This window comes from Sphaerodactylus townsendi, linkage group LG01 (genome assembly GCF_021028975.2).
Source record: "Sphaerodactylus townsendi isolate TG3544 linkage group LG01, MPM_Stown_v2.3, whole genome shotgun sequence".
Lineage (NCBI taxonomy): Eukaryota > Metazoa > Chordata > Lepidosauria > Squamata > Sphaerodactylidae > Sphaerodactylus > Sphaerodactylus townsendi.
The window spans coordinates 8743383-8762954 of record NC_059425.1 but is presented as its reverse complement, the minus strand read 5'-3'; the positions used below and the strand labels follow the sequence as shown (position 1 = coordinate 8762954).

General features: G+C 68.0%; 1 protein-coding gene across 1 annotated transcript in view; it reads left to right on the top strand.

The window, feature by feature from the left end:
* Nucleotides 1-1426: 1426 nt before the first annotated feature.
* The window catches only part of LOC125436512 (small conductance calcium-activated potassium channel protein 3-like), a 52961-nt gene continuing 34815 nt past the window's right edge, over nucleotides 1427-19572 (top strand). Inside the window, exons 1-3 of the mRNA XM_048503585.1 lie at nucleotides 1427-1510; nucleotides 7366-7405; nucleotides 8527-8591. Of these exons, the coding sequence (XP_048359542.1) occupies nucleotides 1427-1510; nucleotides 7366-7405; nucleotides 8527-8591 (189 nt within the window). The remainder of the gene's footprint in view (nucleotides 1511-7365; nucleotides 7406-8526; nucleotides 8592-19572) is intronic.

The following is a 19572-nucleotide window of genomic DNA, read 5'->3' as shown; positions in this document are numbered from 1 at the left end:
ACTCTGCTTAGAGACAGAGGCCCTTTCCACACGGACCAATAGACACGGGTTGAGGGCGGGTTAAAATCCAGGGGGGGGGGGCTTTGCATGGATACTGCTCCTAACGCGAGTCCGTTCCTCGTCTCCCCCACCCCCAAAACATGGGCTTTTCAAGAATAGCGATTTGTGCGATTCTTTTGTTTTAAGGTGCCTCGCAGTCGTGGCCACGAACGGCCACGAGAGGGAGGCACATTATGTGGCTGTTCTTTTCTGTTTTTTTTTACCTCCCGGCTCCCATCTGCGGTGTCACGCAGCCACTTCTGGCATCAGCAAGGCTCTGGGGGTTCGGGCGTGACTGCCTGCGTGGCTGCACGCCAATAGGAGGTAGGTAAGCTCCAGGGCTGCCCGCACGGAGACACGCGAACGGCCCAGGGCTGCACCAAGCTCATGTACCCCGGCTGCCCCCCGCTTTGTTTGGGCCACGTGGAAAGGGCCTGGGCTAGCCTGGACGATCCAGGTCAGGGCAATTTGGGCAGCCAAGCAGCTCAAACGGGATCCACCCCCATCTGGAAGAAACCCCTAATTAGCTTTAAAAGGGGGCTTGGACAGATTTATGGAGGAGAAGTCGACCTCTGGCTACCCATCTTGGTCCTCCTTGATCTGAGATGGAAAATGCCTTAGCAGACCAGGTGCTCAGGAGCAGCAGCAGCAGAAGGCCATTGCTTTCACCTCCTGCAGGTGAGCTCCCAAAGGCACCTGGCGGGCCACTGCGAGTAGCAGAGAAGTTCTTATGTTCTTATGTTCTCCCAAAGGTATCTGGTGGGCCACTGCAAGTAGCAGAGTGTTGGACTAGATGGACTCCGGTCCGATCCAGCAGGCTCATTCTTATGTTATTATTTTCTCCCAAAGGTATCTGGTGGGCCACTGTGAGTAGCACAGTGTTGGACTAGATGGACTCCGGTCTGATCCAGCAGGCTCGTTCTTATGTTCTTATGTTCTCCCAAAGGTATCTAGTGGGCCACTGCGAGTAGCAGAGTGCTGGACTAGATGGACTCCGGTCTGATCCAGCAGGCTCTTGCTTATGTTCTAATGTTCCAACCACCGCGTCTGAGCGACATGCCTTTCTCTCATTCATGCGTTACATTTGAAGGTATTCACCCCCCCCCCCAGCGTGCTTAAAATCGCAACGGCGGAGAAGGCCCTCAGTTTTAAACACAACCGGAGTCCCGCAGCGTCAGGCAAAACTGTGTTCGCATTGCTCCTCTGGTGCCGCGAAGTGGCAGGATCTCACTTGGCGGGAGCTGCCGCTTGCGCCTCTGTGGCGCGGAGATCTGCCAGCCGTGTCAAGCAGGAGGCCTTAGGTGCTAAAAGACTCATTTTCTGGATGGCTGGAGAGGAAAAGGTCACTCTGACTCAGGTCTGAAGGGACTTCCTCCAGTGGCTCGGCATGAAACCTCCGCGCCGTTGCCTGCAGCTGAGATATTTATCCCCGACCGTCAAGACGGCAGCCACATCCGGCAAGCGGGCGAAGGTTCGCTGCCAACGCCAAGCGCCAAAGGCGGCGTCTTGACAAATCGCAGATGACACTTTGAAATGAAATAGGTGGTGGTGGGGAGTTTAAGAAACAGCACAGTTCTCCAGCCCTGATGGACAGCACAGCTAGGAAAATGGGAGAGTGACGGAATCCCAAAAGCCGGGGATTACAGCAGTGGTGGGATCCAAATATTTTAGTAACAGGTTCCCATAGTGGTGGGATTCAAACTGTGGCGTAGCGCCAATGGGGCTGGGCGGGGCATGACGGGGGCGTGGCCGGGCATTCTTGGGGCAGGGCGTTCCTGGGCGGGGCTGTGGGAAGGATGCAGCTGCTGCACCGGTTCCTGGGCGGGAAACGAATGCACGCAGGCGCAGGCCGCCACGCACGCCGGTGCACCTCCTGCTAGACTGCTTCCAGTTCTGCGCGCTACTGCTGAGAGGAGGGACGCAACTAAGGCAAAAATCACGGGGCAAAATCACCAATTAGTAACCCCCTCTCGGCACACACAAATAATTAGTAACCTACTCTCGGGAGCCTGTGAGAACCTGCTGGATCCCACCTCTGGATTACAGGTATTCACAGCATCCAGGGTGGGGTGGGGTCCAGCCCCGGTTCTATGGACCAATTCAGACTCTGGAACTCTGGGTTAAGAAGCCTTTATTGACAGACAGCGGCTGGCCAGAGAGAAGAAGCCAGGTTGTAAAGTAGACACTTAGCATGTCGGCAGCGTTCTGCTTTTCTCCGGGAGGCAACAGGCTGTTTGCTTCTTTTAACATATACAGAGTTTGGTTTTTTTTTTTCAACAGTACTGTTTTGTGCTATTTATTGTTCAAACTGGTGACAGACTCTTATTTTTTTAATTCACTTTATTTATACCCGATTTTCTCCCCAATGGGACCCCAAAGCTGCTTACCCCATTCTCCTCTCATCTACTTATCCTCACAACAACCCTGTGAGGTGAGAATACAACCAGGCCAACGTGACCCAGGGGGCTTCCCAGGGAGAGTGGGGATTTGAGTTTGGGTCCCCCAGATCATAGGCTGACCCTCTACCCACTACACCATGGTGGCGTTACAGCAAAATACACATATGTGCATCACAAAATCTGAGCAAATGCAGAAGAAGAAGAGGAAGAGGAGGAAGAGGAGGAGGAAGAAGGGGAGGAAGAAGAAGAGGAGGAAGAGGAAGAGGAAGAAGAAGAGGAAGAGGAAGAGGAGGAAGAGGAAGAGGAAGAAGAAGAGGAAGAGGAGGAAGAGGAGGAAGAGGAAGAAGAAGAAGAAGAGGAAGAGGAGGAGAAGGAGGAGGAGGAGGAGGAGGAAGAAGAAGAATTTGGATTTATGCCCCACGTTTCTCTCCTATAAGGAGACTCAAGGGGGCTTACAAGCTCCTTTCTCTTCCCCTGAGAGTTCAGAGAGAACTGTGACTAGCCCAAGGTCACCCAGCAGGAATGTAGGAGTGTGGAAACACATCTGGTTCACCAGATAAGCCTCTGCCACTCAGGTGGAGGAGTGGGGACTCAAATCCAGTTCTCCAGATTAGAATCCACCTGTTCTTAACCACTACAACACGCTGGCTCTACACCTTAGGTGCTTGTCCCTTTTGGAAAATCTGAGCCAGCTGCCCAATAGGATCCCACGAGTGGATTAGCATTTCCATTTCATTCCTTTGTACAGCAAGAAAATCCTTACTTTAATAGACTCTTTTTATCCTGCAGTTCAGGTATTACCAGGGAGAGGAAGGGGGGGGGGTGTCTTTTCCATTCCTTCCAAGACATGCATAATTTCAGAAATGTCTCTCATGTCTTATCCTTAGACTGGGCCAAAGCTCAGCGACGAAACACCTGCTCGGCATACATCAAAAGCTGAGAAGACAGGTTGATACACACACTGGAATCTCCCGTTAAAATATTCTTGCGAAGAATGCCGAGAAGTGGAGGAGGAGGTGTTTGGGTTTATTCCCCCTTTGCCTCAACTGAAATGAGTCTCAGAGCCGATCACAAACTCCACCCCTTCTTCTCCCCACAACAGACACCTTGTGAGGTGGGTAAGGCAAGCCCAAGCCCTTGTGAGGTGGGTAAGGCAACCCAGCAGGCTTCATGTGGAGGAGCAGGGAATCAAACCCAGTACACCAGATTAGAGTCTGCCACTCATGTGGAGGAGCAGGGAATCAAACCCAGTACACCAGATTAGAGTCTGCCACATGTGGAGGAGCGGGGAATCTAACCCAGTTCTCCAGACGTCCATGACATCAAACTGGGTCATGGTAATGGGTTTTCTCTACTTTTGGCTTCCTGCTGCCTTTGTGATTTGTAACTTGTAGTAATGTAGATTGTGCCCAATCCTCAGTTGGACTGATGGCCCTTCCTACCGGATTCCACGTTCCTGTTCTGTAATGCTACGCTTTGATCAGTGGTGGGATCCAAAAAATTTAGCAACAGGTTCCCTCGCCAGCCCCCTCTCAGCAAAGTGGGCAGAGGCGTACCTAGGCAAACCTGAGCCCTGGGCAAAACCTGAGTTGGATGCCCCCCCCGTGGGCAGCCACCCCACCATGACCCCCCCTCCCCAAATTTTTTCCACCAGGTCATTTCTAAATCATCATCACATTATAGAAAATGCCCCAACTCACAAATCTGAACACAGCAATGGTGAAACACACAGGTTCTTTGATCGAGACTGGTGAGATAAAAGGTACGAAAGGCTGAGAATCAACGAATTGCAGTACCTGAAAGGGATTAACCCAGTTCAGGGAGTTACATCATTAGTGGCAATTGCTATATGGAACCTTCACTTTCAAAGGCAGGATGCCTCTCGGGGAGGCGAGGGCGTGGAGGTGGAAAAGCGGACCCAATTAGTAACCCCCTCTCGGCACACACAAATAATTAGTAACCCACTCTTGGGAATTGGTGAGAACCTGCTGGATCCCACCTCTGGCTTTGATATCTCTGGGTGGTGAAGGGAAAGGGGGCACATTGGTGAGCATAAAAAGGGTGCTCGGAAAGTCGAAAAAAGCCTTTTGATTGAAACCACTGAGTCTCTACGACTTGACACCAGATTAGAATCCATCTGCTTTTAAATCACTACACCGCACTGGCTCTCAGCCTTGAGATGTCAGAGAGCTGAAACGAGACCGCGTAATCAATACTGGTCTTGCTGGCCCACTGTTCAGCTCGTTCAACCTCCAAATTGGCTAATTCACTTGGGTGGTAAACGAACATCAAGGTCAATCAGTTTGCGATTCCTAATACGCAATGCAGGGTAAGCGTTCTCTCCTAGCCACAGAGTAGCCCCTTTCAGAGAAAGGGTGACCAAAAGGGTCTGATTGAGCCCCACCCACCTCACAGGGTTTGTTGCGAGTGGGGAAGGGAAAGGTGTTTGTAAGCCCCTTTGAGTCTCCTTACAGGAAAGGAGGGATATAAATCCAAACTCCTCCTCCTCCTCCTCCTCCTCCTCCTCCTCCACAGTTCTTGGGAGCTCTCTCAGCCCCATCTACCTCACAGGGTGTTTGTCGTGAGTGGGGAAGGGAAAGGCATTTGTAAGCCCCTTTGAGTCTCCTTACAGGAGAGAACGGAGGGATATAAATCCAACTCTTCTTCTTCTGATGGTAGCAAAGCAAGTGGAGTATATATACCTATGGAATGTCCAGGGTGGGAGAAGAACCACTTGCATTGGTTAAAAGTGTTAAAGGTGCAATTAGCTAGTGTGATTTGCATGTGTTAAGTGGAATCCACCCATTTTGGAATGTGTACGTACCACTGAAGTTGCACCATCAATTAGTAAGGGCATCTGCATAGCAGTTGCCTGGCATTTTAAACCCTTTGACTGCTTCCTGCAGAGAGACATCCTGTGTCTGGGTGGTGTTTACTAACCACTGTCTTGATTCTAGTGTTTTTAAGTATTTGTAGCCAAATTTTGTTCATTTTCATGGTTTCTTCCTTCCTGTTGAAACTGTCTGGTGTGCTTGCGGATGTCAATGGCTCCTCTGTGTAGTGTGACATAGTGGTTCTCAGAGCGGTCCAGAATTTCTGTGTTTTCAAATGACATTCTGTGATCAGCTTGGTTTATCATGGGTTCTGCTAGTGCTGATTTTTCTGGCTGAAATAGTCTGCAGTGCCTTTTGTGTTCTTTGATTCGTGTCTGAGCGCTGTGTTTGGTGGTCCCATGTAGACTTGTCCACAGCTACATGGTATGCGGTAGACTCCTGCAGCAGCTAGAGGATCCCTCTTATCCTTTGCTGAACATAGCATTTGTTGAATTTTCTTAATGGGTCTGTAGAGTGTTTGTAGGTTATGCTTCTTCATTAGTTTTCCTATGCGGTCTTCATCAGTTTTCCTATGAGTGTTTTCAAATAACATTCTGTGATCAGCTTGGTTTATCATGGGTTCTGCTAGTGCTGATTTTTCCGGCTGAATTAGTCTGCAGTGCCTTTCGTGTTCTTTGATTCGTGTCTGGGTGATGCGTTTCGTGGCCCCTATGTAGGATCTGACCGGTTTGACACAGAGGGACGTAACAGGACTGCAGAAATCTACAGAGAAATAAGACCCCACCAGCCAAACAGAAAGAGACGGAATATTAAAACAGCCAGTGTTGTAATGTCCTGGTGCAGATCTTTGTGTGAATCTACATTCAGAACAGTGAGGACCATTCTCGTACCCCCGTCACAAAGATAACACTGGAGAGATGAGAACGCTGCAGAAAAGGGACAGCTGACCCAACGGCCAGAGCACTTTCCCTAGGAGGAAAGGCGAAAGAACTTGGGGTTTGTTACCCGACAAATAAAAATTCTAAGGGAAAGGCTTGACTGAGGTTTATAAAATTATGGAGGGAGTAGAAATGAATCAAAATAAACTCTTTCATGAAGCTAAAATTGAGGGACACCTGAAAAGATTGATGGCCAGGAGAGTTAGAGACACAAGAGAAAGTTCTTCCCTGCCTGACACCTAATTGGCTTATGGAACTCTCTGCCACACACAATGTAGATGGATCAACTCAGGCATGACTTGTTTTTGAGAAACTCATCGTACCAGACCAATCTTCTCTCTCTCTCTCTCTCTCTTTTTGATAGAGTGACAAGCTTTGTAGATGAAGGGAGTGCTGTGGATGTAGCATACTTTGATTTCAGTAAAACCTTTGACAAGGTCCCAAATGACATTCTTGCGAGCAAGCTATTAAATGTGAGCTTAGACGAGGCCACTGTTGGATGGATTTATAATTGGTTGACTGACCGAACCCAAAGGGTGCTCATCAATGGCTCATCTTCATCCTGGAGAGAAGTGACGAGTGGGGTGCCACGGGGTTCAGTCCTGGGCACAGTGCTATTCAATATTTTTATCAACGACTTGGATGATGGCATAGAGGGCACGCTGATCAAATTTGCAGATGACGCCAAGTTAGGAGGGGTTGCTAATACCTAGAGGACAGAGTCAGGATTCAAAATGAGCTGGACAGATCAGAGAGAGGGGCCAAAACAAACAAAATGAGTTTCAACAGAGAGAAATGTAAGATTCTACACTTAGGCGGGGGAAAAAATGACATGAACAGATATAGGATGGGGGACACCTGGCTTGACAACAATACACGCGAAAGGGATCTGGGAGCCTTAGTAGATGACAAACTGAACATGAGTCAGCAGTGTGGTGCGGCAGCCAAGAAACCCAATGTGATTCTGGGCTGCATCAATAGGAGCATGGTATCTAGATAGGGGGACATAATAGTACCATTCAGTTCCGCATTGGTCAGACCTCGCGTGCAATATCATGTCTAGTTCTGGGCGCTGCAATTCAAGAAGGATATTGATAAATCTGGCTTTTGCCCCCTTTATTCAAAAACGCACACCCCACTCCCCGTTTCTGAAAGAATGTAAGAAAGAATTATTTCAGCACCGGACAGCCCCAAGGTAAAGATACAGCCACCTGGACTTCCACTCGTCAAGAAGAAGAAGAAGAAGAAGAGGAACAAGAGGAACAAGAGGAGGCGTTTGGATTTATATCCCCCCTTTCTCTCCTGTAGGAGACTCAAAGGGGCTTACAATCTCCTTCCCCTTCCCCCCTCACAACAAACACCCTGTGAGGCAGGTGGGACTGAGAGATCTCCGCAGAGCTGTGACTAGCCCAAGGTCACCCAGCTGGGGTGTGTTGGAGTGCACAAGCTAATCTGAATTCCCCAGCAGTTCAGGCAGCAGAGCAGGGAATCAAACCTGGTTCCTCCAGATTAGAGTACACCTGCTCTTCACCACTGTGCCACTGCTGCTCCTCAGCTCCTGAAGCTGAATACATACATTTTTGTAGCAATTACATTGACAGAAATGCACTTTAATCACCCAGATATGGCTGGGCTATTTCGGCCTATGCACCTCAATCCATTAGGTGCCATCCTTGACAGCTACTCAAAGAAAAGAACTTAATTAGGTTCTCGGACAACTGGAAACTCTTGATAGAGTATTTCAAGTAAATGGGGGGGAAAACACCAATTGATGACAAGTGTTTTTAAAGGTTAAAATAAGAACCCATAGAGAAAAGCGGGACTTTTAAATTCATAACTATGTTAAAGATTTAGTTTCATTCCAATGCCTAATGAGCATATTCTAAAAAACTGCATCGTTGAAGGGTTTCACAGCCAGAATCAACTGGTTGGGGTGGGTTTTCCAGGAGCAGCAGTGGTGTAGGAGGTTAAGAACTCATGTATCTAATCGGAGGAACCGGGTTTGATTCCCAGCTCTGCCGCCTGAGCTGTGGAGGCTTATCTGGGGGATTCAGATTAGCCTGTGCACTCCCGCACACGCCAGCTGGGTGACCTTGGGCTAGTCACAGCTTCTCAGAGCTCTCTCAGCCCCACCTACCTCACAGGGTGTTTGTGGTGAGGGGGGAAGGGAAAGGAGATTGTCAGCCCCTTTGAGTCTCCTGCAGGAGAGAAAGGGGGGATATAAATCCAAACTCCTCCTCCTCCTCCTCTTCTTCTTTTTGGCTGCAGTCTGGTAGTGTTTGCTCCTAACATTTCACCCGTGTCTATGTCTGGCAGACTCAGAGGCCTACCACTGTGACACGTGCCCCATAATATTGAAGCGCCCCATAATATCCTCGCAAGTAAGCCAGTGAAATGTGGACTAAATGATACTATTAGGTGGATTTGTAATTGGTCGACTGACCGAACTCAAAGGCTGCTTGTTAATGGCTCAACTTCATCCTGGAAAGAAGTGATTAGTGGGGTACCACAGGGTTCTGCCCTGTGCCCAGTGCTATTGAATATCTTTAACAACGACTTGGATAATAGAATAGAAGTCATGCTAATCAAGTTTGCAGATGACACCAAATTAGGAGGGGTAGCCAATACTGCAGAGGACAGAGTCAGAATTCAAAATGGCCTAGACAGATTAGAGAGCTGGGCCAAAACAAACAACATGAATTTCAACAGAGATAAATGTAAGATACTACACATAGGCGGATTCCACATGGGCCAAAAGCAGCGGTGTGAAAACGGTATAACCATTTTACACTCGGGTGCTGTGTGGTTTCCGGGCTGTATGGCCGTGTTCTAGCAGCATTCTCTCCTGACCTTTCGCCTGCATCTGTGGCTGGCATCTTCAGAGGATCTGATAGTAGGAAAGCAAGTGGAGTATATATACCTGTTGGAGTGTCCAGGGTGGGGGAAAGAACCATTGTTTGTTAACAAGTAAAAGGTGCAATTAGCAAGCTAGATTTACATGTGTTGAGTGGGATCCACCCATTAGCAATTTGGGCACTCGGTCTCAAAAAGGTTCGCTATCACTGTTCTATGACATGTCTCTGAAGATGCCAGCCACAGATGCAGGCAGAATGTTAGGAGTGAACATAAGAACATAAGAACAAGCCAGCTGGATCAGACCAGAGTCCATCTAGTCCAGCTCTCTGCTACTCGCAGTGGCCCACCAGGTGCCTTTGGGAGCTCACGTGCAGGAGGTGAAAGCAATGGCCTTCTGCTGCTTAAGAACATAAGAAACATAAGAACATAAGAACAAGCCTGCTGGATCAGACCAGAGTCCATCTAGTCCAGCTCTCTGCTACTCGCAGTGGCCCACCAGGTGCCTTTGGGAGCTCACGTGCAGGAGGTGAAAGCAATGGCCTTCTGCTGCTTAAGAACATAAGAAACATAAGAACATAAGAACAAGCCAGCTGGATCAGACCAGAGTCCATCTAGTCCAGCTCTCTGCTACTCGCAGTGGCCCACCAGGTGCCTTTGGGAGCTCACGTGCAGGAGGTGAAAGCAATGGCCTTCTGCTGCTTAAGAACATAAGAAACATAAGAACATAAGAACAAGCCAGCTGGATCAGACCAGAGTCCATCTAGTCCAGCTCTCTGCTACTCGCAGTGGCCCACCAGGTGCCTTTGGGAGCTCACAGGCAGCAGGTGAAAGCAATGGCCTTCTGCTGCTTAAGAACATAAGAAACATAAGAACATAAGAACAAGCCAGCTGGATCAGACCAGAGTCCATCTAGTCCAGCTCTCTGCTACTCGCAGTGGCCCACCAGGTGCCTTTGGGAGCTCACGTGCAGGAGGTGAAAGCAATGGCCTTCTGCGGCTGTTGCTCCCGAGCACCTGGTCTGCTAAGGCCTTTGCGACCTCAGATCAAGGAGGATCAAGATTGGTCGCCGCATCTCAAAAAGGATATTGAGGAGATAGAAAAAGTGCAGAGAAGGGCAACGGGGATGATGGAGGGACTGGAGCTCCTTCCCTATGAGGAGAGGCTGCAGCGTTGGGGACTCTTTAGTTTGGAGAGGAGGCGGCTGAGGGGGGGATAGGATTGAAGTCTCTAAAATTGTGCCTGGGGTAGAAAAGGTGGACAGGGAGACATTTCTCTCTCTTTCTCTTCCTCACTACCAGATGGCGGCCCCACAACCTGGAAAGCCCGCAACGGCTTGCTGAAATATTGTCTTTACGGTTTAAAGGTTAATATCCTGTGCAGGAGAAACTGGGAGTCTTTGTGGAATCAATATTTTACATTCTGGCGGACGTTTGTGTTCGTGCGTCTTCTGGATTTTGCAAAGATTTCGAAGTATCAATAAAAAATGGCTGCCCGCGAATACAGAAGTCAGCATTGCCTACTCAATGCTCCAGGGACTCAGGCGGAGAGAGGTCTTTTACGCTGCCTGATGCCCGATCTTTTTTTTTTTTTAAACTGGAGATATAGGGATTGGATCTGGGCCCTTCTGAGTGGCCAAGCAAGTGCCCTACCATCCATCCATGGCTTTTCTCCCTTGGCAGCAGGGTGCTCGCTGGCCTGAAACGAGCAGACTCGGCCTTTTGTTCCGAAAGGAAGTGCAGGGAACATGGCCTGTTGGCCCTTCCATGAGACAGGATTCCCAAGGGTGGCAGAAGCAAGTCAGGAGGGTGAATGAATGAATGAATGTTTATTTACGGTTGACAACCAGAAAATACAATAATCCATAAAAGGCCAAATTCCAAATGTTTACAAGCAAAGAGGTAAAAAGCTAAAATATAAAACAGAACTTATTTTTAACATTCCTCTAAAAGAACTGATGGTCTCCTATCCACCTGCCTTCCTGTATTTATTCACGAAAACACAAAACCAAGCTATATTGGGGTGCTGTGTGGTTTCCGGGCTGTATGGCCGTGTTCTAGCAGCATTCTCTCCTGACGTTTCGCCTGCATCAGATCCTCTGAAGATGCCCACCACAGATGCAGCCGAAACGTCAGGAGAGAATGCTGCTAGAACACGGCCATACAGCCCGGTGGGTGGGGGGGGGGGGGGGTGTGGGGGGGCGGGGGTGGGGGAGGGGGGGGGTGGGGGGGGGGGGGGGTGGGGGGGGGGGGGGGTGGGGGGGGGGGGGGGTGGGGGGGGGGGGGGGTGGGGGGGGGGGGGGGTGGGGGGGGGGGGGGGTGGGGGGGGGGGGGGGTGGGGGGGGGGGGGGGTGGGGGGGGGGGGGGGTGGGGGGGGGGGGGGGTGGGGGGGGGGGGGGGTGGGGGGGGGGGGGGGTGGGGGGGGGGGGGGGTGGGGGGGGGGGGGGGTGGGGGGGGGGGGGGGTGGGGGGGGGGGGGGGTGGGGGGGGGGGGGGGTGGGGGGGGGGGGGGGTGGGGGGGGGGGGGGGTGGGGGGGGGGGGGGGTGGGGGGGGGGGGGGGTGGGGGGGGGGGGGGGTGGGGGGGGGGGGGGGTGGGGGGGGGGGGGGGTGGGGGGGGGGGGGGGTGGGGGGGGGGGGGGGTGGGGGGGGGGGGGGGTGGGGGGGGGGGGGGGTGGGGGGGGGGGGGGGTGGGGGGGGGGGGGGGTGGGGGGGGGGGGGGGTGGGGGGGGGGGGGGGTGGGGGGGGGGGGGGGTGGGGGGGGGGGGGGGTGGGGGGGGGGGGGGGTGGGGGGGGGGGGGGGTGGGGGGGGGGGGGGGTGGGGGGGGGGGGGGGTGGGGGGGGGGGGGGGTGGGGGGGGGGGGGGGTGGGGGGGGGGGGGGGTGGGGGGGGGGGGGGGTGGGGGGGGGGGGGGGTGGGGGGGGGGGGGGGTGGGGGGGGGGGGGGGTGGGGGGGGGGGGGGGTGGGGGGGGGGGGGGGTGGGGGGGGGGGGGGGTGGGGGGGGGGGGGGGTGGGGGGGGGGGGGGGTGGGGGGGGGGGGGGGTGGGGGGGGGGGGGGGTGGGGGGGGGGGGGGGTGGGGGGGGGGGGGGGTGGGGGGGGGGGGGGGTGGGGGGGGGGGGGGGTGGGGGGGGGGGGGGGTGGGGGGGGGGGGGGGTGGGGGGGGGGGGGGGTGGGGGGGGGGGGGGGTGGGGGGGGGGGGGGGTGGGGGGGGGGGGGGGTGGGGGGGGGGGGGGGTGGGGGGGGGGGGGGGTGGGGGGGGGGGGGGGTGGGGGGGGGGGGGGGTGGGGGGGGGGGGGGGTGGGGGGGGGGGGGGGTGGGGGGGGGGGGGGGTGGGGGGGGGGGGGGGTGGGGGGGGGGGGGGGTGGGGGGGGGGGGGGGTGGGGGGGGGGGGGGGTGGGGGGGGGGGGGGGTGGGGGGGGGGGGGGGTGGGGGGGGGGGGGGGTGGGGGGGGGGGGGGGTGGGGGGGGGGGGGGGTGGGGGGGGGGGGGGGTGGGGGGGGGGGGGGGTGGGGGGGGGGGGGGGTGGGGGGGGGGGGGGGTGGGGGGGGGGGGGGGTGGGGGGGGGGGGGGGTGGGGGGGGGGGGGGGTGGGGGGGGGGGGGGGTGGGGGGGGGGGGGGGTGGGGGGGGGGGGGGGTGGGGGGGGGGGGGGGTGGGGGGGGGGGGGGGTGGGGGGGGGGGGGGGTGGGGGGGGGGGGGGGTGGGGGGGGGGGGGGGTGGGGGGGGGGGGGGGTGGGGGGGGGGGGGGGTGGGGGGGGGGGGGGGTGGGGGGGGGGGGGGGTGGGGGGGGGGGGGGGTGGGGGGGGGGGGGGGTGGGGGGGGGGGGGGGTGGGGGGGGGGGGGGGTGGGGGGGGGGGGGGGTGGGGGGGGGGGGGGGTGGGGGGGGGGGGGGGTGGGGGGGGGGGGGGGTGGGGGGGGGGGGGGGTGGGGGGGGGGGGGGGTGGGGGGGGGGGGGGGTGGGGGGGGGGGGGGGTGGGGGGGGGGGGGGGTGGGGGGGGGGGGGGGTGGGGGGGGGGGGGGGTGGGGGGGGGGGGGGGTGGGGGGGGGGGGGGGTGGGGGGGGGGGGGGGTGGGGGGGGGGGGGGGTGGGGGGGGGGGGGGGTGGGGGGGGGGGGGGGTGGGGGGGGGGGGGGGTGGGGGGGGGGGGGGGTGGGGGGGGGGGGGGGTGGGGGGGGGGGGGGGTGGGGGGGGGGGGGGGTGGGGGGGGGGGGGGGTGGGGGGGGGGGGGGGTGGGGGGGGGGGGGGGTGGGGGGGGGGGGGGGTGGGGGGGGGGGGGGGTGGGGGGGGGGGGGGGTGGGGGGGGGGGGGGGTGGGGGGGGGGGGGGGTGGGGGGGGGGGGGGGTGGGGGGGGGGGGGGGTGGGGGGGGGGGGGGGTGGGGGGGGGGGGGGGTGGGGGGGGGGGGGGGTGGGGGGGGGGGGGGGTGGGGGGGGGGGGGGGTGGGGGGGGGGGGGGGTGGGGGGGGGGGGGGGTGGGGGGGGGGGGGGGTGGGGGGGGGGGGGGGTGGGGGGGGGGGGGGGTGGGGGGGGGGGGGGGTGGGGGGGGGGGGGGGTGGGGGGGGGGGGGGGTGGGGGGGGGGGGGGGTGGGGGGGGGGGGGGGTGGGGGGGGGGGGGGGTGGGGGGGGGGGGGGGTGGGGGGGGGGGGGGGTGGGGGGGGGGGGGGGTGGGGGGGGGGGGGGGTGGGGGGGGGGGGGGGTGGGGGGGGGGGGGGGTGGGGGGGGGGGGGGGTGGGGGGGGGGGGGGGTGGGGGGGGGGGGGGGTGGGGGGGGGGGGGGGTGGGGGGGGGGGGGGGTGGGGGGGGGGGGGGGTGGGGGGGGGGGGGGGTGGGGGGGGGGGGGGGTGGGGGGGGGGGGGGGTGGGGGGGGGGGGGGGTGGGGGGGGGGGGGGGTGGGGGGGGGGGGGGGTGGGGGGGGGGGGGGGTGGGGGGGGGGGGGGGTGGGGGGGGGGGGGGGTGGGGGGGGGGGGGGGTGGGGGGGGGGGGGGGTGGGGGGGGGGGGGGGTGGGGGGGGGGGGGGGTGGGGGGGGGGGGGGGTGGGGGGGGGGGGGGGTGGGGGGGGGGGGGGGTGGGGGGGGGGGGGGGTGGGGGGGGGGGGGGGTGGGGGGGGGGGGGGGTGGGGGGGGGGGGGGGTGGGGGGGGGGGGGGGTGGGGGGGGGGGGGGGTGGGGGGGGGGGGGGGTGGGGGGGGGGGGGGGTGGGGGGGGGGGGGGGTGGGGGGGGGGGGGGGTGGGGGGGGGGGGGGGTGGGGGGGGGGGGGGGTGGGGGGGGGGGGGGGTGGGGGGGGGGGGGGGTGGGGGGGGGGGGGGGTGGGGGGGGGGGGGGGTGGGGGGGGGGGGGGGTGGGGGGGGGGGGGGGTGGGGGGGGGGGGGGGTGGGGGGGGGGGGGGGTGGGGGGGGGGGGGGGTGGGGGGGGGGGGGGGTGGGGGGGGGGGGGGGTGGGGGGGGGGGGGGGTGGGGGGGGGGGGGGGTGGGGGGGGGGGGGGGTGGGGGGGGGGGGGGGTGGGGGGGGGGGGGGGTGGGGGGGGGGGGGGGTGGGGGGGGGGGGGGGTGGGGGGGGGGGGGGGTGGGGGGGGGGGGGGGTGGGGGGGGGGGGGGGTGGGGGGGGGGGGGGGTGGGGGGGGGGGGGGGTGGGGGGGGGGGGGGGTGGGGGGGGGGGGGGGTGGGGGGGGGGGGGGGTGGGGGGGGGGGGGGGTGGGGGGGGGGGGGGGTGGGGGGGGGGGGGGGTGGGGGGGGGGGGGGGTGGGGGGGGGGGGGGGTGGGGGGGGGGGGGGGTGGGGGGGGGGGGGGGTGGGGGGGGGGGGGGGTGGGGGGGGGGGGGGGTGGGGGGGGGGGGGGGTGGGGGGGGGGGGGGGTGGGGGGGGGGGGGGGTGGGGGGGGGGGGGGGTGGGGGGGGGGGGGGGTGGGGGGGGGGGGGGGTGGGGGGGGGGGGGGGTGGGGGGGGGGGGGGGTGGGGGGGGGGGGGGGTGGGGGGGGGGGGGGGTGGGGGGGGGGGGGGGTGGGGGGGGGGGGGGGTGGGGGGGGGGGGGGGTGGGGGGGGGGGGGGGTGGGGGGGGGGGGGGGTGGGGGGGGGGGGGGGTGGGGGGGGGGGGGGGTGGGGGGGGGGGGGGGTGGGGGGGGGGGGGGGTGGGGGGGGGGGGGGGTGGGGGGGGGGGGGGGTGGGGGGGGGGGGGGGTGGGGGGGGGGGGGGGTGGGGGGGGGGGGGGGTGGGGGGGGGGGGGGGTGGGGGGGGGGGGGGGTGGGGGGGGGGGGGGGTGGGGGGGGGGGGGGGTGGGGGGGGGGGGGGGTGGGGGGGGGGGGGGGTGGGGGGGGGGGGGGGTGGGGGGGGGGGGGGGTGGGGGGGGGGGGGGGTGGGGGGGGGGGGGGGTGGGGGGGGGGGGGGGTGGGGGGGGGGGGGGGTGGGGGGGGGGGGGGGTGGGGGGGGGGGGGGGTGGGGGGGGGGGGGGGTGGGGGGGGGGGGGGGTGGGGGGGGGGGGGGGTGGGGGGGGGGGGGGGTGGGGGGGGGGGGGGGTGGGGGGGGGGGGGGGTGGGGGGGGGGGGGGGTGGGGGGGGGGGGGGGTGGGGGGGGGGGGGGGTGGGGGGGGGGGGGGGTGGGGGGGGGGGGGGGTGGGGGGGGGGGGGGGTGGGGGGGGGGGGGGGTGGGGGGGGGGGGGGGTGGGGGGGGGGGGGGGTGGGGGGGGGGGGGGGTGGGGGGGGGGGGGGGTGGGGGGGGGGGGGGGTGGGGGGGGGGGGGGGTGGGGGGGGGGGGGGGTGGGGGGGGGGGGGGGTGGGGGGGGGGGGGGGTGGGGGGGGGGGGGGGTGGGGGGGGGGGGGGGTGGGGGGGGGGGGGGGTGGGGGGGGGGGGGGGTGGGGGGGGGGGGGGGTGGGGGGGGGGGGGGGTGGGGGGGGGGGGGGGTGGGGGGGGGGGGGGGTGGGGGGGGGGGGGGGTGGGGGGGGGGGGGGGTGGGGGGGGGGGGGGGTGGGGGGGGGGGGGGGTGGGGGGGGGGGGGGGTGGGGGGGGGGGGGGGTGGGGGGGGGGGGGGGTGGGGGGGGGGGGGGGTGGGGGGGGGGGGGGGTGGGGGGGGGGGGGGGTGGGGGGGGGGGGGGGTGGGGGGGGGGGGGGGTGGGGGGGGGGGGGGGTGGGGGGGGGGGGGGGTGGGGGGGGGGGGGGGTGGGGGGGGGGGGGGGTGGGGGGGGGGGGGGGTGGGGGGGGGGGGGGGTGGGGGGGGGGGGGGGTGGGGGGGGGGGGGGGTGGGGGGGGGGGGGGGTGGGGGGGGGGGGGGGTGGGGGGGGGGGGGGGTGGGGGGGGGGGGGGGTGGGGGGGGGGGGGGGTGGGGGGGGGGGGGGGTGGGGGGGGGGGGGGGTGGGGGGGGGGGGGGGTGGGGGGGGGGGGGGGTGGGGGGGGGGGGGGGTGGGGGGGGGGGGGGGTGGGGGGGGGGGGGGGTGGGGGGGGGGGGGGGTGGGGGGGGGGGGGGGTGGGGGGGGGGGGGGGTGGGGGGGGGGGGGGGTGGGGGGGGGGGGGGGTGGGGGGGGGGGGGGGTGGGGGGGGGGGGGGGTGGGGGGGGGGGGGGGTGGGGGGGGGGGGGGGTGGGGGGGGGGGGGGGTGGGGGGGGGGGGGGGTGGGGGGGGGGGGGGGTGGGGGGGGGGGGGGGTGGGGGGGGGGGGGGGTGGGGGGGGGGGGGGGTGGGGGGGGGGGGGGGTGGGGGGGGGGGGGGGTGGGGGGGGGGGGGGGTGGGGGGGGGGGGGGGTGGGGGGGGGGGGGGGTGGGGGGGGGGGGGGGTGGGGGGGGGGGGGGGTGGGGGGGGGGGGGGGTGGGGGGGGGGGGGGGTGGGGGGGGGGGGGGGTGGGGGGGGGGGGGGGTGGGGGGGGGGGGGGGTGGGGGGGGGGGGGGGTGGGGGGGGGGGGGGGTGGGGGGGGGGGGGGGTGGGGGGGGGGGGGGGTGGGGGGGGGGGGGGGTGGGGGGGGGGGGGGGTGGGGGGGGGGGGGGGTGGGGGGGGGGGGGGGTGGGGGGGGGGGGGGGTGGGGGGGGGGGGGGGTGGGGGGGGGGGGGGGTGGGGGGGGGGGGGGGTGGGGGGGGGGGGGGGTGGGGGGGGGGGGGGGTGGGGGGGGGGGGGGGTGGGGGGGGGGGGGGGTGGGGGGGGGGGGGGGTGGGGGGGGGGGGGGGTGGGGGGGGGGGGGGGTGGGGGGGGGGGGGGGTGGGGGGGGGGGGGGGTGGGGGGGGGGGGGGGTGGGGGGGGGGGGGGGTGGGGGGGGGGGGGGGTGGGGGGGGGGGGGGGTGGGGGGGGGGGGGGGTGGGGGGGGGGGGGGGTGGGGGGGGGGGGGGGTGGGGGGGGGGGGGGGTGGGGGGGGGGGGGGGTGGGGGGGGGGGGGGGTGGGGGGGGGGGGGGGTGGGGGGGGGGGGGGGTGGGGGGGGGGGGGGGTGGGGGGGGGGGGGGGTGGGGGGGGGGGGGGGTGGGGGGGGGGGGGGGTGGGGGGGGGGGGGGGTGGGGGGGGGGGGGGGTGGGGGGGGGGGGGGGTGGGGGGGGGGGGGGGTGGGGGGGGGGGGGGGTGGGGGGGGGGGGGGGTGGGGGGGGGGGGGGGTGGGGGGGGGGGGGGGTGGGGGGGGGGGGGGGTGGGGGGGGGGGGGGGTGGGGGGGGGGGGGGGTGGGGGGGGGGGGGGGTGGGGGGGGGGGGGGGTGGGGGGGGGGGGGGGTGGGGGGGGGGGGGGGTGGGGGGGGGGGGGGGTGGGGGGGGGGGGGGGTGGGGGGGGGGGGGGGTGGGGGGGGGGGGGGGTGGGGGGGGGGGGGGGTGGGGGGGGGGGGGGGTGGGGGGGGGGGGGGGTGGGGGGGGGGGGGGGTGGGGGGGGGGGGGGGTGGGGGGGGGGGGGGGTGGGGGGGGGGGGGGGTGGGGGGGGGGGGGGGTGGGGGGGGGGGGGGGTGGGGGGGGGGGGGGGTGGGGGGGGGGGGGGGTGGGGGGGGGGGGGGGTGGGGGGGGGGGGGGGTGGGGGGGGGGGGGGGTGGGGGGGGGGGGGGGTGGGGGGGGGGGGGGGTGGGGGGGGGGGGGGGTGGGGGGGGGGGGGGGTGGGGGGGGGGGGGGGTGGGGGGGGGGGGGGGTGGGGGGGGGGGGGGGTGGGGGGGGGGGGGGGTGGGGGGGGGGGGGGGTGGGGGGGGGGGGGGGTGGGGGGGGGGGGGGGTGGGGGGGGGGGGGGGTGGGGGGGGGGGGGGGTGGGGGGGGGGGGGGGTGGGGGGGGGGGGGGGTGGGGGGGGGGGGGGGTGGGGGGGGGGGGGGGTGGGGGGGGGGGGGGGTGGGGGGGGGGGGGGGTGGGGGGGGGGGGGGGTGGGGGGGGGGGGGGGTGGGGGGGGGGGGGGGTGGGGGGGGGGGGGGGTGGGGGGGGGGGGGGGTGGGGGGGGGGGGGGGTGGGGGGGGGGGGGGGTGGGGGGGGGGGGGGGTGGGGGGGGGGGGGGGTGGGGGGGGGGGGGGGTGGGGGGGGGGGGGGGTGGGGGGGGGGGGGGGTGGGGGGGGGGGGGGGTGGGGGGGGGGGGGGGTGGGGGGGGGGGGGGGTGGGGGGGGGGGGGGGTGGGGGGGGGGGGGGGTGGGGGGGGGGGGGGGTGGGGGGGGGGGGGGGTGGGGGGGGGGGGGGGTGGGGGGGGGGGGGGGTGGGGGGGGGGGGGGGTGGGGGGGGGGGGGGGTGGGGGGGGGGGGGGGTGGGGGGGGGGGGGGGTGGGGGGGGGGGGGGGTGGGGGGGGGGGGGGGTGGGGGGGGGGGGGGGTGGGGGGGGGGGGGGGTGGGGGGGGGGGGGGGTGGGGGGGGGGGGGGGTGGGGGGGGGGGGGGGTGGGGGGGGGGGGGGGTGGGGGGGGGGGGGGGTGGGGGGGGGGGGGGGTGGGGGGGGGGGGGGGTGGGGGGGGGGGGGGGTGGGGGGGGGGGGGGGTGGGGGGGGGGGGGGGTGGGGGGGGGGGGGGGTGGGGGGGGGGGGGGGTGGGGGGGGGGGGGGGTGGGGGGGGGGGGGGGTGGGGGGGGGGGGGGGTGGGGGGGGGGGGGGGTGGGGGGGGGGGGGGGTGGGGGGGGGGGGGGGTGGGGGGGGGGGGGGGTGGGGGGGGGGGGGGGTGGGGGGGGGGGGGGGTGGGGGGGGGGGGGGGTGGGGGGGGGGGGGGGTGGGGGGGGGGGGGGGTGGGGGGGGGGGGGGGTGGGGGGGGGGGGGGGTGGGGGGGGGGGGGGGTGGGGGGGGGGGGGGGTGGGGGGGGGGGGGGGTGGGGGGGGGGGGGGGTGGGGGGGGGGGGGGGTGGGGGGGGGGGGGGGTGGGGGGGGGGGGGGGTGGGGGGGGGGGGGGGTGGGGGGGGGGGGGGGTGGGGGGGGGGGGGGGTGGGGGGGGGGGGGGGTGGGGGGGGGGGGGGGTGGGGGGGGGGGGGGGTGGGGGGGGGGGGGGGTGGGGGGGGGGGGGGGTGGGGGGGGGGGGGGGTGGGGGGGGGGGGGGGTGGGGGGGGGGGGGGGTGGGGGGGGGGGGGGGTGGGGGGGGGGGGGGGTGGGGGGGGGGGGGGGTGGGGGGGGGGGGGGGTGGGGGGGGGGGGG